The 19570-nt window shown below is 42.8% G+C and overlaps 1 protein-coding gene across 1 annotated transcript in view; it reads right to left on the reverse strand.

Moving 5' to 3' along the window:
* Positions 1–1119: 1119 nt before the first annotated feature.
* The window catches only part of LOC132823008 (exocyst complex component 6B), a 649049-nt gene continuing 630598 nt past the window's right edge, over positions 1120–19570 (reverse strand). Inside the window, exons 21-22 of the mRNA XM_060836576.1 lie at positions 10425–10537; positions 1120–6780 (exon numbers count right to left, since the gene is read on the reverse strand). Of these exons, the coding sequence (XP_060692559.1) occupies positions 6648–6780; positions 10425–10537 (246 nt within the window). The 3' untranslated portion in view covers positions 1120–6647. The remainder of the gene's footprint in view (positions 6781–10424; positions 10538–19570) is intronic.

Below are 19570 nucleotides of genomic sequence, written 5' to 3' on the forward strand. Positions count from 1 at the left end.
GAAGGATAAAAAACCCCAGAAAGTAGCCACCTAGCAGCCCAATGAAAGGCTGAACACCAGGAATGCCTAAGTAAAACATGACACCAAGTAATACAATGATTATACAGTCAGTGTACAAACCTCCAGTAAATCCAACACTGACTCTGAAAATCAAGTATTCTTCTTTATGTAGTGGCTTAGGATACTGTAAGCTGTATTCACCAAGAGACTCTAATTTATACATTCTGTATGTGTTTAGATATTCCCTTTTAATAACATATTAATAAAAAAAAAGCAGTTATGGCTGTGCTATCCCTCATTCCCCACCCAATCCCCTTAGTGCAGGGTTGAGCATGCCCATTGAAAAGAGCGATAAAACGGGCAGTCTTTCAGCGCGACGTAATTTACTCAAAGTGTTTGTGCATGTGAATGTTAAAACAGAAAGATCTTGAAGCATACAGCCAGCCAATCACCGTCTATAGTCAGCTTCTTGCTCTGCATTCTTTTGTAAGAAAGAGAATTCAACTGAGAATTGGAAAGATCACAAAGTCAATCGAAAGACAATCTGTTTCATTAAGAATTCCATTTCAGTTGAGAGGTTGTAAAAATTACATCAGGGTGAAGAAGGGAAGGAAGTGAGAAGCTGTTCATCCAAAGTAACAACCCAAGGAACCAGTTTCTGCTGAAGTGGGCTGTGGAACTAGAGAGAGATTTATTTGTGCGTGTCTTCGAAGGGATATGGTACATGATGAGATGCAGTGAAAGGTTATGATGATGAAGAGATTCAGGGATTGGACAGAAAGAGTTTGAGAGAGGCGAGGAGAAGTTGAAGAATATGAAGAGAGTTGTTGAGAGAAATGGTGATGACAGATTGAGATTTGTAGTCAGGAGAGATTGAAAAATGTACTGAGGAAGGTATGGTGATGATTGGAGATATACTGAGACTGAGAAAGATAGTGAACTAGGAGAAAATGAGGACTGCAGATGCGGGAGATCAGAGCTGAAAGATGTGTTGCTGGAAAAGCGCAGCAGGTCAGGCAGCATCCAAGGAGCAGGAGAGTTGACGAAGAAGGGCTTATGCCCAAAACATCGATTCTTCTTCTCCTTGGATGCTGCCTGACCTGCTGCGCTTTTCCAGCAACACATTTTTCAGCAAAGATAGTGAACAGCAGATTCAGATAAATAGTGGGATGGAGTTGAGGGATATGGTGATTAGTGATTTGGAGTGATTATGATGAACAACTTGATTGAAAAGTGAAAAGGCAAATAGACTTGTGAGATTTAATTTACATTCTCCATTCTTTCCAATGCTGTTCACAGTTTTAACAGTCTTCCCTCAGATGTTAAACCCCTCCTTAAAATCTGCTGTCAACATTCATTTTCTCCAAAATGTCCACGACTCACCTATACTTGCAAATTACCAGGCCAGCTCAATATTCTCTCCAAAGCCCTTCAGAATACTATTGCCCCAAAATTTACACCCAGCTTTCCTTGAATGATTCCTGTGAACCAGTCTGATCAGGTTTCCACCCCCGCTACAGTACTGAAATTGCTCTTATCAGAAAGAACAAATTAATACCTAACTGTGACAAAACTAAACCATCCCACAAAAAGACAAAGACCCGTTGATGCTGGAATTCTGAAACCAAAACAGAAATAGGTGGAGACACTCAGCAGATCTGGTGATATCTGTGGAAAGAAAGTAGAGCCAATGTCTCGGGTCCAGAGATCATTCTTCTGAACGGGGTTCTTGTCTTGTCTTTCTGAAGAAGGGTCACTGCAACTGAAACGTTGACCCTGCTTTCTCTCCACAGAAGCTGCCAGACCTGCTGAGTTTCTCCGGCAATTTCTGTTTTTGATCTTAACTATCCCACACTGTTCTTCTCAACCATTTGGGCTTTTAACATAGTTAATCACACCTTGTCTTTCAATATCTCCTCACTATGGTTCCCATTCACTTAGTTCCGTTCTTAATTGTCCAGTCGTACTCCATAGATATACCCCTGTGGTGGCTTCTCTTTCTCCTTCCACACCATTATTCTAGTGATACCAGGAATAGATCCTGGGCTCCTGCTGCCATTTGGTGACATCAGTTGAAAACACAAATATAGATTACTCAGCTCTACTTCACCCATGGTCTCTCAACCATGTCTAAACTGTGTGTACAACATCCAGCAGTGGATAATCAGAAATTTCCTCCATTTATTGGGAAGACTGACTCTGTTGTCTCTTGTGTCAGCTTAAATTCCATTTTCTAGCTACAGACTCACATTTCTTTCCCTCATCTTTTCAACCCGAATCAGATCATTTGCAAACTTTGTATCACTGTTGACAAGATGAGGCTCCACACCTCCATGCCATCAGTAAAATTACCTATTTCCACCTATGCAACACATAGGGTGGCCATTCAGCCCACTGTATTCAGCTTCATCGTTACTTCAGATGATCTTCTCCAAAAAGTCCACCCACGCTTGATCATTGCTGATGTTGACATTTCCAATGCAATATGGCTGGCCTTCCATATTCTATCCTGAGACCATCCAAAACTCGGTGTCGGTGTTCTAACTTACGATGAGTACTGTTCAGACATCATATTGTGCTCGCTGACGCACATTTCTTGATTAAACGGCACACAGAGTGTTTTCAATTCCGAGAATAACAGATTTTCCCATGTCTATCATCTCCTACAACCATCTCTCACACATGTGCACTCCTTCCAATTTTGGCCTGAGCTCCTTGAAGTTAACCGAGTGCCGTGCTTCAAGGTTACACGTTCCAAAATCCTCCTTAAACCTTTCCCACCTCTCTTCCCTTCTTAAAGACACTACTTAAAATGTCTCAATGATCAGTCTTTTACTGATCTGCTTTAATATCACCCTACGTGGTTCAGTGCCAACTTTTATGTAAATGTCCCAGTGAAGCTTCATGGTAAAGCTGTGCTACATGAAAGATGTTATATAAGGGTAAGTTATTGTTCTAATCAGGCCTTAATCAGATTCCACCTGGTCAGTCATTAACCTTGCCTCTAACAGATGTTGACTATGCAAATCCATGGCTTTCTGTTCCACTAAACCCTCCAATTTTTAACATTTATAGATTACAGTAGTTTTTCCTGTTTATCTTGTTAGTATAAATGAGTATCTGATGCTGCTCACAGTGGGAAGAAAGAGGTCATCGTGGTTCTTTAAGAAGTTTCAGATTAACCATCATTCGACCAGGCTGGTAACCCTGATGAAGGAAACACTAAAAAACAGGAATGAGAATCCCTTCAGAGTCAGTAACATTATTACTGATAGTAAAACAAAACTGTCCTAGGACCAGGGAGTACATGTCTCAGTCATCATCTCATCTCTCCTGAAGGTGTTGATACTTGTTTGGGGTCCAGTTCTGTGAAGCAAGATGACCTTAACCCCAGGTTGTCCACACCGCGAGGCCACAAACAGAATATCGAGAGGTGGGGGCATCGCATCTAAATCTCAACCGTGCACAGTTCACAGGCAGAAGCAAAGGGGGTCATAGGATGCAATGAGTCAGGAAGCTAGTTGAACTCTTCCCAACTAAACTGATGGTGAGGAGGTCAAAGAGAGTGCAACTCAACTGGAGCTCTGGGCAAGATCCGCTGGTGAGGCAGAGAGGTGGGGTTGGAAGTGGTGAGGACAAACACAACATCTGTTACCCCTGGAAAGTAGATATCCTTGGAGTAAAAGTGCTACTCTGCTGTACAATGTTTCACATTCTTGTTTGAACATTAGGAGTGTTTCAGGAATGATCCAATATATGTAAGTTGTCCTTTCAACCTCAAACACCAAACCTAGCTATCGGGAGCCATTGCTCTTCTTTTCTTGAAGTAACTGTGAGCTCCTCTAATAGGTCCTCTACACTGGCCCTCCAAATCCTTGTAGGTTACGGTGCTTGGCTGGGTTGGCAGAAGGAAAACTATCACACTACAGCAGTAGTGGGTACTCTCTTCATTTTACAGCTGAAATATGCAAAAGACTTTTGCATCTCAACCCATGCTGGGCCTGTACACCTGACTGCGCCTTAAACATCAACAGTCGGTGATTGCAAAAGAAGGCATTCCATCTGCTACTGTTAAAGTTGAACAATTACAATGTTCACTGAAAGACTGTGAAAATCTCTCATCCTAATGAAAGACAGATCCTGCAATGAGATTTAGTTCAAGTAGAGTGAGTGTACTGATGTTAAGACAACTCCCTCCTGTGCAACTCTTCCCACTTTAACATTCATCAGCAAGTTCCTAATTTATCCACTTGGAGGGACAAACTGGTGAAGATGTCTAAGTCAGGTTGCTCGGCATAAATGTCAATGAGGCCACAGAGCTGAGCTTGGTACTGAGCTGTTGGCAGCTGGTCTGTCCATTCCAGGGGGGCATTCTTCCATTTGGCTCTGTTTAAAGAGATGGCAATAAGATAATGGAAACTGTAGACCTGACTGGACAAATACTGAGGAGCTTTCTGATTCTCTATACAAGTGTGCTTGTTTTTGTGACAGGGAAAACACAAGGTTTTTGAGACATCAGACCGAATAAACTTCATCTGAACCCAGCTAGATCTGGTCTCTACATGCATAGATCTGTTTGTGCATGATGGATACTGAGATGTGATGAGTTTCCTTATCCAGTCCCCTGTGCCATTGACTTATATAGCTGGTTCAGGTAAATATGAGGTTCCGCATTTTAGTAAGTCAAATCAGGGCACGACTCATGGTAAGGTCCTGGGGAGTGTTAGCCAAGTGGGGTGATCATTCATAGTTCCTTGAAGTGTTGTGGCAGATAGACAGCGTAGTGAAGAATACATTTGGTATGTTTACCTTTGTTGGTCAGTGCATAGAGTATAGGAGTTGGGAGGTCATGCTGTAGCTGTACATTGGTTAGGCCATTTTTTGGAATACTGCATTTACTTCTGGTATCCCTGCTGTAGAAAAGATATTATGAAACTTCAAAGGGTTCAGAAAAGATTTACAAGGATGTTGCCAGGGTTGGAGGGTTTGAGCTATAGGGAGAGGCTGAATAGGTTGGGGATATGTTCCCTGGAGCATCGGAGGCTGAGGAGTGACCTTATTAAATCATGATGGACATGGATAATGGAAACAGTAGACCTGACTGGACAAATACTGAGGAGCTTTCTGATTCTCTATACAAGTGTGCTTGATAGGGTGAATAATCAAGGTCTTTTCACTCGGTTGAGGGAGCTCAAACCTAGGGGGCATAGGTTTAAAGCGAGAGGGGCAAGATATAAAAGGGGCATAAGAGGCAACCTTTTCATGCAGAGGGTAGTGTGAGTGTGGAATGAGCTGCCAGAGGACATGGTGGAGGCTGGTACAATTACAACATTTAAAAGGCATCTGGATGGGTATATGAATGGGAAGCATTTAGAAGGAAATGGGCCAAACGCTGGCAAATGGGCCTAGATTAATTTCGGTCATCTGTTCAGCGTGGACAAGTTGAATCGAAGGGTCTGTTTCCGTTCTGTACAATACTGCGAATGTATCTACTGTTGTTAATCCAGCTCCCTCACAGTCACTCAGTAAAACTTAGTAAAGGTGCCAAAGCCCCAAAAGACTTCTCTCTCATTTGAGAGGATGACTGGTGGTGAATTTAACTGAAGCCTGAGGTGAGGGGAGAGTTTGAAAAGGTGCACCCACTGTGGTAACCTTAGCTGGCGTAGGAATTGAATCTGCGCTGTTGGCATCACTCTGCACTGTAAACTAGCCAGCCTGACAACCAACTGAGCTAACCAACCGCCAAGCAATCCCTCTCACCTGCACTCTCTGTCACTTAACTGTGTCTCTGGTAATATTGCTCTGCTGGCCTCGCCATTCCCTTTAAAAATATCGCCAGCACTTGCAGTTTTAAACTAGAAAAGTAGGCAGTGTGAGCAAAAGAAAGTGGGCTAATTATTTTTTTGACAATAACAAGGCCTCCTTTCCAAGTGCACTGGCTCCTGAATGTGAGGTTGTGACAAGTGCTCAGCAATCAGTGCAAGGTATCTGGATGGAAAGACTGTTGTTCCAAGTTGTATCTGTTAACCAGTGAATGAATTGGATGGCAAATGGCAATGATAAAGGCTTACATGTGTAGCCTCACTCGATGCAGGTTAGCCTGGAATCGTGGTGGACTGGAGAGAAAGGAAGAGGATTTGATGAAAGGATTCCATCGTGCAGTCCACGTGGAGGATCAAGACTCCAAAATTTCTGGGAACCCTCCAATTTTCTATAGGTCATAAAGTCTCGCATTGGATCTGGTCACACCAGATTTTCACTTGGCACAAAATTCTCTGATCCATAAAAAAAAACCCTCTGACCTAATAAGAGACAGCTTTTTGTTTTGCAAAAGGAGCATCATGTCCATGAAGTGATAGGCAAAGCCACACACGTCTGCAGGAAAGATACCAAGCAGTGGTGCTGGACTTCACTACCACCAACAGCCTCATGATACCGAGCGAGGCAGTTTGCAACATTCCACAGCACGTTTGTAAACAAACAAAAGCAACAACAATAATAAAAAAAAACACTTGTCACCCCTTAAAGGGGGCGAACTGGTCTCGGTTTCCATGGTCGTCATGGCACATTGTCCAAAATCCAGCATTATGTGCAACTAAGAGGGATGGAGGGAGAAGGAAGGGAAGGAGTGAAGGATGGGAGCAGATTCAATGTTGGTGGGACATGCTGTTGATCAGACTCCTGAGCTGTTTTGCCACCGTATCGATTAGCTTCTGCTTGTCACGTTCGTTCTTACGGAACTGTGCAAAGACATTGTTCTTCCTGCTGGTGTCTTTCATTCTAGAAGAAAACAGAGTTACAGCATGTGGTTAAAAGAGATCTTCCTCTCCTAGGATCATACACCTCTGGACTCTTAGAAACAGCAATTACTCATGGCACAACACCAACTTTTCACAAACCCGAGTTTCACCAAGCCAGTACCACACCTGGGGTTGTTTCCTGAAGTCTAATCTGGCTCACCAGCACCAAGTAAATAATGCATGTGGGTCTCCTTCACTCTCACTCACTTTCACTGAACTATTAGCGACAAACAACTTTTTCTGAGCCCCACACCTCCAGGGCTGCTCCAGGAACCTGAAATCTCTTAATCAATCAATGATTAATTATTGAGTTAGAGAGCTCATGTGGAATAGTGATAGTGTCTTTATCTCTATCAGGAGGCCTGGGTTTAGGTCTCACCCGCTCCAAAGGTGAGTAATAACACCTCTGATTGATTAAGAAAATAGGTTAATTAGTGAGTTATAGGATTGCTTCTGACATCTGAATGACTCCCCAAATACTGACTCAATATAATTCAGCTGCCCTTTCAGCAGCACAGCTTAACTGTTCCTTTCTACATGGAGTTTACTTCTACCTGTTTATCTTCCTACCACCATGTGTGACCTGGAACTGCTCTTCAATTCCATCTGAAAATGTTTGAACAGCCTTTTAAAAGCTTTGGAGCAAACTCCGCACGTGTTTCTAAGCACTATTGAATGTCACTGATATTTCAAAAAAGTTAGATGTACCATACACAGTAGGAAATGAATATAACAGCCTTTTAGATCTGTTTCTCCCCATCAAGTTTTCACCAAGTACTGTCTTCAACAGCACGAAAATGCCCACAAATTTCCTTCTAGGTGGTAATTGTGAGTTTGAAAGGTGCTGAAGGTGCTATTGAGTGAGTCTTGGTGAGTTAGTGCAGAACATCTTGTGGAGAGACATGCTGCTGCCAGAACGAAGGGTGTAGATAGAGCTTTAATGCATATTGAACCCCATGCTGCCTTCTGTCCTGGGAATGTTTGATGGGACAGTGCAGAAGAAGCTTTACTCTGCATCTAACACTGTGTTGTCCCTTGTCCTGGGAATGTTTGATGGGGAAAAAGTAGAGAGAAATTTAAGTTTAGTTTAAAGAGTAGAGGAGGCTTTACTCTGTATCTAACCAAGTGCAGTAACTGTGCTGGAAGCATCTGATGGGCACAGTGTAGCTGGAACTTTACATCTGACCCTTTGCTGTCCCTGTCCTGTGAATGCTGGATGGGGACAGTGTAAAGGTAGCTTCACTTTATACATGACCCGGTCTGGGAGAGTTCAATAAGGACAGTGTAGAGAGAGCGCTCAGTTAAGTTTAAAAGAGTAGAGGGACCTCTGCTCTGTATCTAACCCCATGCTGAAACTGCCTTTGGAGTGTTTAATAGGGACAGTGTGGAAGGAGCTTTACTTGAGTTGAAAGGAGTAAAGTATGCTTACCTTCTGTTTACAAGAGTATCTAATTCTGTGCTGTACCTCTCCTCGCAGATTTTTACGGGGACAATGTCAATGGCACTTTACTTTCAATTTAAGAGCAGAGAGAGCTTTACTCTGTGTCTAACCCCATGCTGTCCCTGTCCTGGGAGTGTTTGTGATGGGGACAGTGTAGAGAGAGCTTTAGTCTGTATCTAACCCCATGCTGTCCCTGTCCTGAGATTGTTTGATGGGGACAGTGTAGAGGGAGCTTTACTCTGTGTCCAACCCCATGCTGTCCCTGTCCTGACAGTGTTTGATGGGGACAGTGTAGAGGGAGCTTTACTCTGTATCTAACCCCATGCTGTCCCTGTCCTGGGAGTGTTTGTGACGGGGACAGTGTAGAGGGAGCTTTATTCTGTATCTAACCCCATGCTATCCCTGTCTCAGGAGTATTTGATGGGGACAGTAGAAGGATCTGGGGGAACACTAATTTTAAAATAAGTTCTTCACTTATATCCTTCATTACCTGCTCTTGAAAAAAAAGATTTGGCTGGCTAACACAAATACAGTATTCAGAAAAATAACACTGATACTCATCAATTTGAACTAATGTCTTGGTCCAAGGCTTGTATATAATATGTTCGACAAAATGCCGTTATGGAGATGTACGAGTTACAACTGTCAGTTGGGAGATTTTTCACAGATGGAATAATGTAGGCTGAAAATTTCACGTCATTTCTGAAACCGAGTGACAGTTTTTGCCTGATTGCTTTCAGATTGACTAGAAAGTAGTAGGAAGTTGATACTTACGCTCGAGAGATCCTACAATGCCGCAGTAATATAAAAAAGTTATCATAAAAAATCGAGGTCTCTTGAAAATACAGCTAAATGACAAATCCCCTCCATTATGATATTTCTGCTGGTTTCAATCTTATTTTACAGCCATTGTACCATCCAGTTCTCACTGAAAGGTTTGACACTACATTGGCACAGGGTTTTTTTTCCCTCTTTGAGCCTGCTATCTTGCCCATGAGTTAATGGTGAATTTACAAAGTGAACAATGGGAGGTCATTTAACCATGTTTTGGGGACATGGGTTCAAATTCACACCCCTCTCCCATGGCAGATACTGAAATTTGAATTCAGTAAAAATCTGGAAGCAAACGGCCTAGTGGAGGGCCTGTAACCATCTTCAAGTGTCATAGAAATCCATTTGGTTCAGTAATCTGCTGTCCTGACCTGGTTTGGTCTACATGTGACTCCAGACCTACTGCAATGTGGCTGATTCTTACCCATCCTTTGGACAATTAAGGGTGGGCAATGAGGAGTGGTAGAGGTAGAGTGAGAGGAAGGCAGAGGGAGAGAAGAGGGTGCATCAAAGGTATAATCTAAATAGACTGAGCATGTCAGAGGTGCTGTATAAAACGAAATGGCATCACTGTACTGATTTGTAATGACTGTTTTGGTGAAATCCTGTGAAGAAGGTGTTTGGTATGCTTGCCTTTATTGGTCATTGCATTGAGTATAGCAGTTAGGAAGTCATGTTGTGGCTGTACATGACATTGATTCGCCACTTTTGGAATACTGCATTAAATTCTGGTCTCTGTCCTATAGGAAAGCTATTGTGAAACTTGAGACAGTTCAGAAAAAAATTTACAAGGATGTTGCCAGGGACAAGCTGAATAGGCTGGGGCTATATTCCTTGGAGTGTTGGAGGATGAGGGGTGATCTTATAGAGGTTTATAAAATCATGAGGGGCATGGATAGGGTAAATAGACAAGGTTTTTTTCCCTAGGGTGGGGGAGTCCAAAACTAGAGGGCACAGGTTTAAGATGAGAGGGGAAAGATTTAAAAGGGATCTAAGGTGCAACTTTGCCACTCAGAAGATGTACAGAAATGAGCTGGCAGAATAAGTGGTGGAGGCTGGTGCAATTATAACATGTAAAAAGTATTATGAATTGGAAGGGTTTGGAGTGGTGTGGAGGGCATAGATTAATTTAGGATATCTGGTCGGCATGGACGAGTTAGACCGAAGGGTCTGTTTCCATGCTGTACGTCTCTATGACCGTACATCTTTTCTTTGCCTATTGGCCCAGAAATATTGAGTTTGAAACCTTCTAATTTGTACCCTTGTCCCATACACAACGACAGCAACTTTCATCCATACAAGGTTTGCTGTTGCCCTCCTCTAAACTGGAAGCCCCAATGGGACACACTTACTTGTCCAGCAGGGCAAGCGCTGTCATTGGATTCACCCTAAGGTACTTGCAGTTGGGTTGCCCATAATCAGCTAGGTATGTTGACCAATCCCACTGGATGAAGAGATCCAGCAGCTGTGGGAGCAAAATAGAGAAGAGGATTAGAACAACCATACCATTGTCACATCTGACCCAAAAGGGGGGGATCGGGTGGGGATGGGGGGGAGACGGTAGTGTGGAGACAATGACAACAAAAAGGGAAATTCTGAACAACGTAAAACAGGCAGCAGTTTTACAGACTATCCCTCAAAGCCATGCTTGACAGTAAGGGCTACAAATAAAATTAAGGGAACACCAAAACATGAAACCACTCCTTCTTTATTAAATTGCTTAAACCACACAGGACAAAACAGGCCATTGGTCCACTGTAGTGTTTATGTTTCACACTAGCACCCTCCCATCCTTCTTCACCTTGTCTTATCAGGGATTTCTATTCTTTTTTACCCTCAATAGATCATTTTAAATGCTTAATTCAATTCAATCATTTCCTTTATTAGCAAGATTCACACTCTAGGAACCTACTTAGACTCTCACTTCTTTAAGAGACTTAATACCAAAGGCATGTCCTGTGGCATAACAACGACATTACAAGTTATAAAGAACACTCCCTGTAACTTTTCTTGCACTGCATGGCCTTCCAAGGTCATGCGCCTCAGTAGCTTGTGGAAGTGGAAGCCACTTACCAGCATGCCGACTGATGGGCACAGAGTTAGAAGGAAAGTCACAGTACAGAAGAGGCCATTCAGCCAATCATATCTGGACAGGCTCTTCGAATGAGCATCATTACCTCATTCCAATCTCCTGCCTTTTGCCCATATCTTTGGATGTTATTTTTATCCACATAATCAGCCCACAACTTCTTGAATGTCTCAACTGAACCTGCCTCCACAACATTTTCAGGTGAACCATTCCTTACTCTTAACTAATTGCTGGTGAAAAAAAGTCATTTTTTCTGAGGTCACATTTGTTCCTTTTGGAAAAGACTTTGCATCGATGTTGCCTCAGGACCAGGAACAGTTCCTCCTTATCCATTCTATTTAGCTTGCTCATGATTTTGAAAACGTCTGTCAAATCTCATCTTATCCTTCTTTTCTCTGAAGAGAACAGTACCAACCTCTACCAACCTCCGCAATCTATCCTCATAGCTGAAGATTCTGATTCCTGGGATCATTCGAGTAAGTCATTCCGACACTGTCTCCTCCAATACATTTGTACCTTTCCTATAAGGTAGACCCCTGAACTATATTCCAGCTGAAGTCTAACAGGTGTCTTGTACAAGTCCAACATCACCTCCTTGCTCTTGTACTCTGTTCCCCTATTATTAATTCCCAAGTCACTGCATGAATTGTTAACTGATCCCTCCATCTGTGCTGTCACCTTCAATCATCTATGCACATACACACCCAGGTCAGTCTGCTCTTGCAGAGTCTATTATCTTTTGTGTTTCAATGTCTTTTTGACCAAAATACATGACCTCACAATATTCTAACAAATAGAGATAAAATGTAACTAGGTTACAGCATTTTGAAGTTTAAAACATGCCCACATTGCTTTGTAATGGTTGTTTTGCTTCAAAAAGCCAATGATTTGTGCCAGAGCGCTCTGTCTCAGTTGAGCTGATTGGCTGTGAACAGTCAATGGTCCTCCAGCTCCCAGAACTTTCTTGGTTAATGAGTGACTGCAAGAGTGGCCACATCTAGTCATGGGGATACACTCCAGCAAGAAGTTAGTGGGCCATTGTTTGGTAATTTGGGAAGATGGTGACACAATGTAATATTACTGGACTAGTAATCCAGCGGCCCAGATATTCAAGGAGTCAATTGTGAAGTACCACCTCATACTGGGAATGACAACAGCAAACACAGCTCTGCAAGTTCTCCTTCCTGACATCTGGGGACCTTGTGTCATATTGGAACAGCTATCTCTCTGATGAGCCAAGCAATGTTCCTCATGGAATCATACGCTACATATAGTGTCCCGGTCATCACCATCCAGACTCAGCAGAGGTGGGGGTAAAGTTGGGAAGAGGCTGCATGGGAGTTCACAACATTGACTTTACATGACCATAAAGTCTCATGGCACCAGGTCAAACATAGGCAAGGAAACATGCTGCAGCTTAACACATGCCCCCCCTCCCCCGCAACACACACACACACACACACACACACACACACACACACACTCTATGAACCTCCACCTTGAGCATGGAAGCAGCACTGAGGGTGGCAAGGGCGCAGAGTGTTCTCCAGGTCAGGAACTTTGACGTTCATCACAAAGAATGGGTCAGCAGCAATACTACTGACCGAGACGGTCAAGTTCCAAAATCCACTGTTGCTAGATTGGGTCTGCGGCAGATGGTGAGGGAACCAAATAAGATGGAGTGTCACACTTGACCTCATCCTGACTGGTCAGCTGGTAACAAATGAACCTGTCCATGACAGTATCAATAGGAGTGGCCACCACATAGTCCTTGTGGAGAGAAAAACAATCTAGACTCAAAATGTCAGCTTGCTCTCTCTCACATCAGGGATGCTGCCTGACCTGCTGTGATTTACAGCATTTTTTGCTTTCAGTACAGATTCCAGCATCTGCAGTAATTTGCTCCTTCAAAGAAACATAACCGTTTTACTGTCTAGGAAGAGATACTGACTGGTTACCAATTTGGACTCTGACTGGCTGAAGTGTCATGGAAACAGTAGGAGGGAACTACTGTCTCCCCAGCTTGTTGGTAATTCAAAAAAGTGCAACGTTCAAACATACTTGTTTGGCTTGTGGAGAATTTTGTTTCAATGCAGTCTGCTTGCTGTAAAAATAAGCCATGTTGCAAGCTCAAAGATTATCTTAAATTGGGTGTTGGTGTAGCAAATGGCACACTTGGGATTGCTCAGCAAGTCATCCAGGCACATGAAACATTAGATAATTTATTTTTGGATTTGGTTGGGTGAGTATGGTTCGTATGCTTCCTATTATGAACAGACAGAAGAACATGCAGTTTAATTCTATCAACCATAAGACCATAAAACCATAAGTCATAGGAGTGGAAGTAAGGCCATTTGGCCCATTGAGTCCACTGCGCCATTCAATCATGGCTAAAGCCAGTGGTTGAGAGGTATGGCATATAACATCTAAAATTCAGAGATGGTGCTGGCACCTTTGAGATGTAGTCCATAAGAAACTCTGTCTGAAATTCTTAACGTGCTGGTGCAATTTATCTCTGTTTTCAACGTCTACCCATTCTTTACTGTGCACTGTTGATCAGACTCAACAAGCTAAGTACATAAGGGCTTGCTGCCAACTTACTTGGGTTAGCAGAATGAAGGGACTTATCTAATCAGCCTGCACTGAATTTGAACCCAGGTTTCTGAGATTAATGGGCAGTGCGCTGACTGACTGCACCACTCCAGTCCCTGAATCCATATCCTTTCTAATCTTTGCCTCTCCCTTGGATCTTTCCCTTGCATGTAACAAACAGATTAGGTGTAAAGCACTTCCTTCCATTTTAACAATACGGCTGGCTTTCTTTGTGTCTCTAAGCAGAGGTTTAAAGTTCATGAGATAGAGTGCCCGCACGTGTCTCGCTGCTTCACAGAGTTCAAACTGAGGTTACTGGCACAAGGCCAGCAATACACCAAGTATGTGAAGTATTCTTCATACTTCAAGAAAAATTAAGGTTGCACAGGTTACAATTAACGCTCATCTGTCTCTACCTTGAGCAAAGCTAGTTCATGTTTGCAAATAGCGTGCAAGCAAAACACACCAATTATTACAATGAGTACATAGTGATTGATGGCTAGAGTATGCCACACGCACACTGCACCCGCACTACACACACATAGACCAGTTTTGTTACATATACACTATGCACAGACACTGCATACGCACATGCATGTACACATAGCAGACATGTTACAGAAATACACAGCAAATATATAACCTTTAAGGTTTATGACAGGGGCAAAAGACAATGCCTTTAGTCTTCCCAGTTTTTAGTTGTGGAAGTTTCAATTTATGCACAAACACTGCACAGATTACATACATATAGGAACACACCAAGCACACAATGTGCTTGTGCTCTCAGACACACATACCACCAATGTGTAAATCTCATTTACATGCAAAAGCAAATGTCAAGAGAAAGGCAGAAGCCAACGCACATTGCTTCACACTCCTGTATTCAATGTCTTGTGACCTGATTCTCACAGTCAAGAATTGGACAATGGAAGAGTTCAGATTGAGGTTGAGAGCTCTGAAACTGGGAAGCAGATAGTGTTTATCCTCCAACTGTAAGGAAACTGAAGTTTCTGAAGAATTGTTATAGTGGAACCAAAACATTAACTGTTTCTCTCTCTGCAGATGCAGCCAGACCTGCTGAGTTTCTCCAGCATTCTTTTTTTTTCAGATTTCCAGCACCTGCAGTATTTCGGTTTTGTGAACCTGGCCAAATCTGCTCAGATCATTTGGTTTTATAATGGAATTATCAAGATTTATCTGTGTTAGTACAACAGCTCTCACACAATTCTATCTCAATTGGCACCACCTCCAGTTATCTATGAGTAAGCATTCTCCAATATCTTCTTAATACTAAGAACTTTGACCAAGTGAGTGCTGGCAGGTCTTTTAAGAATGGTGATGGCTCCAAGACTTGAGCACAAAATCTCAGTTACTGTTCCAGTGTGGCACTGAGAGGGTGTCACACTGTTGAAAGTACTGTTTTTCTGATCAGGTCTGATTCTGAGACCCTGCCAGTCCTCTCAGGTGGACACACAGGATTCTGTGGCATTACTTTGACCAGAAGTAGAGGTTGCTTTCTAGTGTGCTGGCTGATATTTATTCCCTGTGCAATGTCACTGCAGCAGCAATGTCACTGCTGCCTGTGGTATGCACATTAGCTGCTATGACCCTACATTACAACGAAGATTGCACTTCAAAAGAACTTGGCTTTGGGATTGTGCAGTGATGCTTTGAAGGAGTCTCAGTGAAAGGCAGAGATTCAGTGACACTGGGAAATATAGCTGTCAAGGGATTCTGAGTTGACTTTATTTTTGACAAAATATGAAGTAACTATAGTGCCCCTTTATCTTCACATTGATACTGGAAACCAATAATAAGTTGGAAATCAGACGAAGAGGTGTGACCTTTATTTTTGGTTCTATCATAACTCACTCAAAGGTGCGAGAGTGCGGTGCTGGAAAAGCACAGCAGGTCAGGCAGTATCCGAGAAGCAGGAGAATCAGTACTTCAGGCATAAGCCCTTCATCAGAAATGAGGCTTATAAGCAAAGAGGGTCGATAAATGGTCTTTTGATCCCTTTGGCTCACAAGCCTCATTCCTGATGAAGGACTTATGCCCGAAACGTCAATTTTCCTGCTCCTCGGATGCTGCCTGACCTGCTGTGCTTTTCCAGCATCACACTCGTACCTCTGAGTGAGTTATGATAGAACCAGAGCAGCAGACTCTCGACTCTGATCTCCAGCATCTGCAATCCTCACTTTCTCCTCTCAACTACCTACTCTCTGCTTGCTGAGCTACATTGGCTTGTGGGCAAGAAAATCTCGATTTTAAAATTCTCATCCGTGTTCTAAATCCTTTATGCCTCCTTATATCTGTAAATTAAGTCCTACAACTCGCAAATCTCTGGCGTCCCTGGCCTCTCGAACATTTCCAATTTCACCATTTCAATTGCGGGCAGCTGAACCCTGTAAGTTCTAAATTCCAACCTTATTTCTACCTGCCCGCTCTTTCCCCCTCCAAGACCCTCCATAAAGTTCTTAATCATACCTCTTTGACTAAGCTTTAAGCCACCTGTCCCAATATCGTGTTGAAGGCACAGTGCCAAACTTTAATCTGATAACATTTCTGCAAAATGCCTTCAGATGATTTGAGACATAAAATGCAAGTTTTTGTTGTTTTTCATAAAGAGAATGAGAGACGTGTCAAATCAGGAAGTCATGGTTAGATAATTACTTTCTCAGGTCCACCCTCAACAAGCAGAGTAGGCAAATCAGTTTCAGTGCGAAACACACCCTAGCATGGGTATGCTTCAATCTGCCACAAAGTTGACACAGCAGCCCACATCTGACACTGACTGAAAGGGACAAGAGATCAGATCTTGGCTTCGCACACTGAAATAAAAAGTCCCAATAATGTGGAAATCGTGAAGGGTTCTGATAGAGTAAATGAGATGAAACTGTTCCCAGTGGCTGGTGAGTTTCTAACCAGTAGAGATGAATGAAAGAACCAGAGGGAAAATGAAGACATTTCTTTAAACATCACCAGTTATGGCCTGAAAGGTCAGTGAAAGCATATCCAACAGTACTGTAACTTCAAAAAGAGACATAGATAAGATGCAAAGACAAGTAAAGTTGCAGGGTTATGGGAAGAGGGTAAGTGGAGCAGGACTAATTGGATGGCACCATCACTGAGCCAGGACAGGCACAAGGAGCCTAAAGGGTTCTCACTGGCAGCCAATTTACACACAGCAATGTCCTACAAACAGGAAATTGGTTTTGGAGTTCTGTTTTAAACTCATTATCTCTTTTTGATCAGGAAGGTGCACCTCGAAAAAGTTCTGCTCATCTTAGACGAGGGAGGCAATGGCCTCGTGGTATTATCAAGAGACTATTAACCCAGAAACTCAGCTAATGCTCCCGGGGACCCCAGGTTTGAATCCCGCCATGGCAGACAGTGAAATCTGAATTTGATAATAAAGAAGAATTGAGAGTCTAATAATGACAATGAATCCATTGTTGGTTGTTGGAAAAACCCATCTGGCCCACTCACTGGTATTGAGGGAAGGTAATTTGCCATCCTTACCTGATCTGACCTAAATGTGACTCAGAGCCACTGCAATGTGGTTGACTCTTAACTGCCCTTTGAGCAATTAGGGACGAGTAATAACTCTTTGCCTAGGCAGAGACGCCTATATCCCATGAGTGAATCAAAAAAGACACAAGGATTTCCAAATCCTTTTGCTCTATAGCATTCTGTAGTCTTCCTCCATATTCAATTCCTCTACTCTTCCTGTCAAAGTGTGTAAAATTTCTCCACAGAGGCCAGTATCCCACCATCAAGTCACTAATTATTTACATGTGGAAAGTCCTTGACACTGATCCAGCTCCCTCAGTGATATTTAACATCCCCCCACCCCATGATGTTTAATGGGTATGGTGTCCTGTGTGATATTTAACACCCCCCTCCCCTCCCCTGAGCTGTTTAATGGGTACAGCTCAGAGTGAACAGAACCTGTTCTTATCTGTCAGCGAGGACCAGATTAACAGCCCCAATCAGGGAACTCATATTCTATGAGGTCCACCAGGCTGACCTCATTATAATCACTCCAGTTTTTAATTTCACAAATTATGGACTCAAATGCTTGTTGTATAGTCACATGATTCTCCTGATAGAGTCAAAATGACATTTAGGAGCAGGATATTCAATAAAAGAGAAAAGGGAGGAGGTTACTTTGAAAGAGAATGAGACAGAAAGCAATAATAAATTTGTGTTGTGATGTTTGCTGAGGAATAAATATTTTACAGGAGCTCTACCTCACCCAGTGTGGCAGTGGAGAATCTGCCACTGATTACATTAAAGGCTAAGTTGGGTTGATTTTTCATTGATATTGGGGTTAAGAATCATATAATCACTACAGTGTAGAAGCAGACCATTCAGTCCATGGATTCTACAATGACCCCCTGAAGAGCATCCTACCCAGATCCAATCCCAACCTATCTCTGTAACCCTACAGTTTCCATGACTAATCCAAAAAGCCTACATATCACTGGGCACTATGGGGCAATTTAGCACGGCCAATCCATCTAACCTGCACATTTCTGGACTGTGGGAGGAAACTGGAGCACCTGAAGGAAATGCATGCAAACACAGGGAGGATGTGCAAATTCCATACATACAGTCACCCGAGGGAGGAATCATATCTGGGTCCTGGCACTGTGAAACAGCAGAGCAAACCACTGAGCCACCTAATGGTTGGGATAAACAGGAAAGTCGGGTTAAGGCCACAATGAGATCAACTACAATCTTACTGAATGGTGGGGTAGATGTGACATTACTAAAACATATTTTTCAGTTATATCACTTTACTGCTTGTGGAACTGTGAAAGCACAAATCGAGCACTATGTTTCCTACATCACAACTTCAAATCTACCTGGGTGTGAGGCGCTTTAAGACACCTCCAGCCTCTGAAAGATGCTACAGGAATGCCAAGGTATTCTTATCTTTATTTATCCGTGTTTCAAAATCATCTCTTCTCCTTTCGTTAAATCTCGTGACCCATGACCCTTGGACTTGACAGCACCACCACCTGAACCACAACTGAGGCCTGGACTGAAAGGGAGCAAAAAACATGTAGGGGAGGTGGTGAAGGGGAAGAGTTAAACAAAAGTAAACTGCACTTCCTCCTCTGCGGATGGTCTGTTTTCTCAGTGCAGTGTTTTTGCACTGCCGTGTGCCAATTTGTTACAAAAATAATTATAAAAGAAAAACAAAGCATTTCAGCAGTCTTGCCTGGTCCAACCTGCATCACATCTGTACTCATTTATTGTGCAAGCACACTAACCTCCCAATGACCCGCCAGGGAAACAAGGACGTCACCTTACCTCGAGGTGAACTTCCCTGCTATCTTTGTTATGAGTAATATAATGCTGATTAAACACGGCTCCACGGCAACAGATGCATTTGTACAGTATTACTTCCTTTTACTGTGTGAATCAGAGAGAGAGCTGCGATTCTGCCTATCTCTCCGAACTTTACTACAGGTCAGGCACAGTCTTAGATTAGATTAATTTTTTTGCATCCCGGATGATTCTCCTCTATCCTAATAAGACCAAACAAAGCGCAATGCTGTGGTGTCATTCACGATATCAAAATCCTCCCCCCCCTCAACCAAAACGCTTTATCGACAAAGAATTATATCCGAAATGTTGTTACCGTTGTGGCATATGAAATATGGCAGCAGATCGCCCATTAATAGCCAATATGACAACGATTATAGATGTTAGGTTTTCGGGATTGGTTGAGGGATTAATGTTGGCAAGACACTGGGGAAAATGGCCTCTGCTTTTCTTTGAATAGAATCATTGAAAGTTGTACAA

This window comes from Hemiscyllium ocellatum, chromosome 1, assembly GCF_020745735.1.
Source record: "Hemiscyllium ocellatum isolate sHemOce1 chromosome 1, sHemOce1.pat.X.cur, whole genome shotgun sequence".
Lineage (NCBI taxonomy): Eukaryota > Metazoa > Chordata > Chondrichthyes > Orectolobiformes > Hemiscylliidae > Hemiscyllium > Hemiscyllium ocellatum.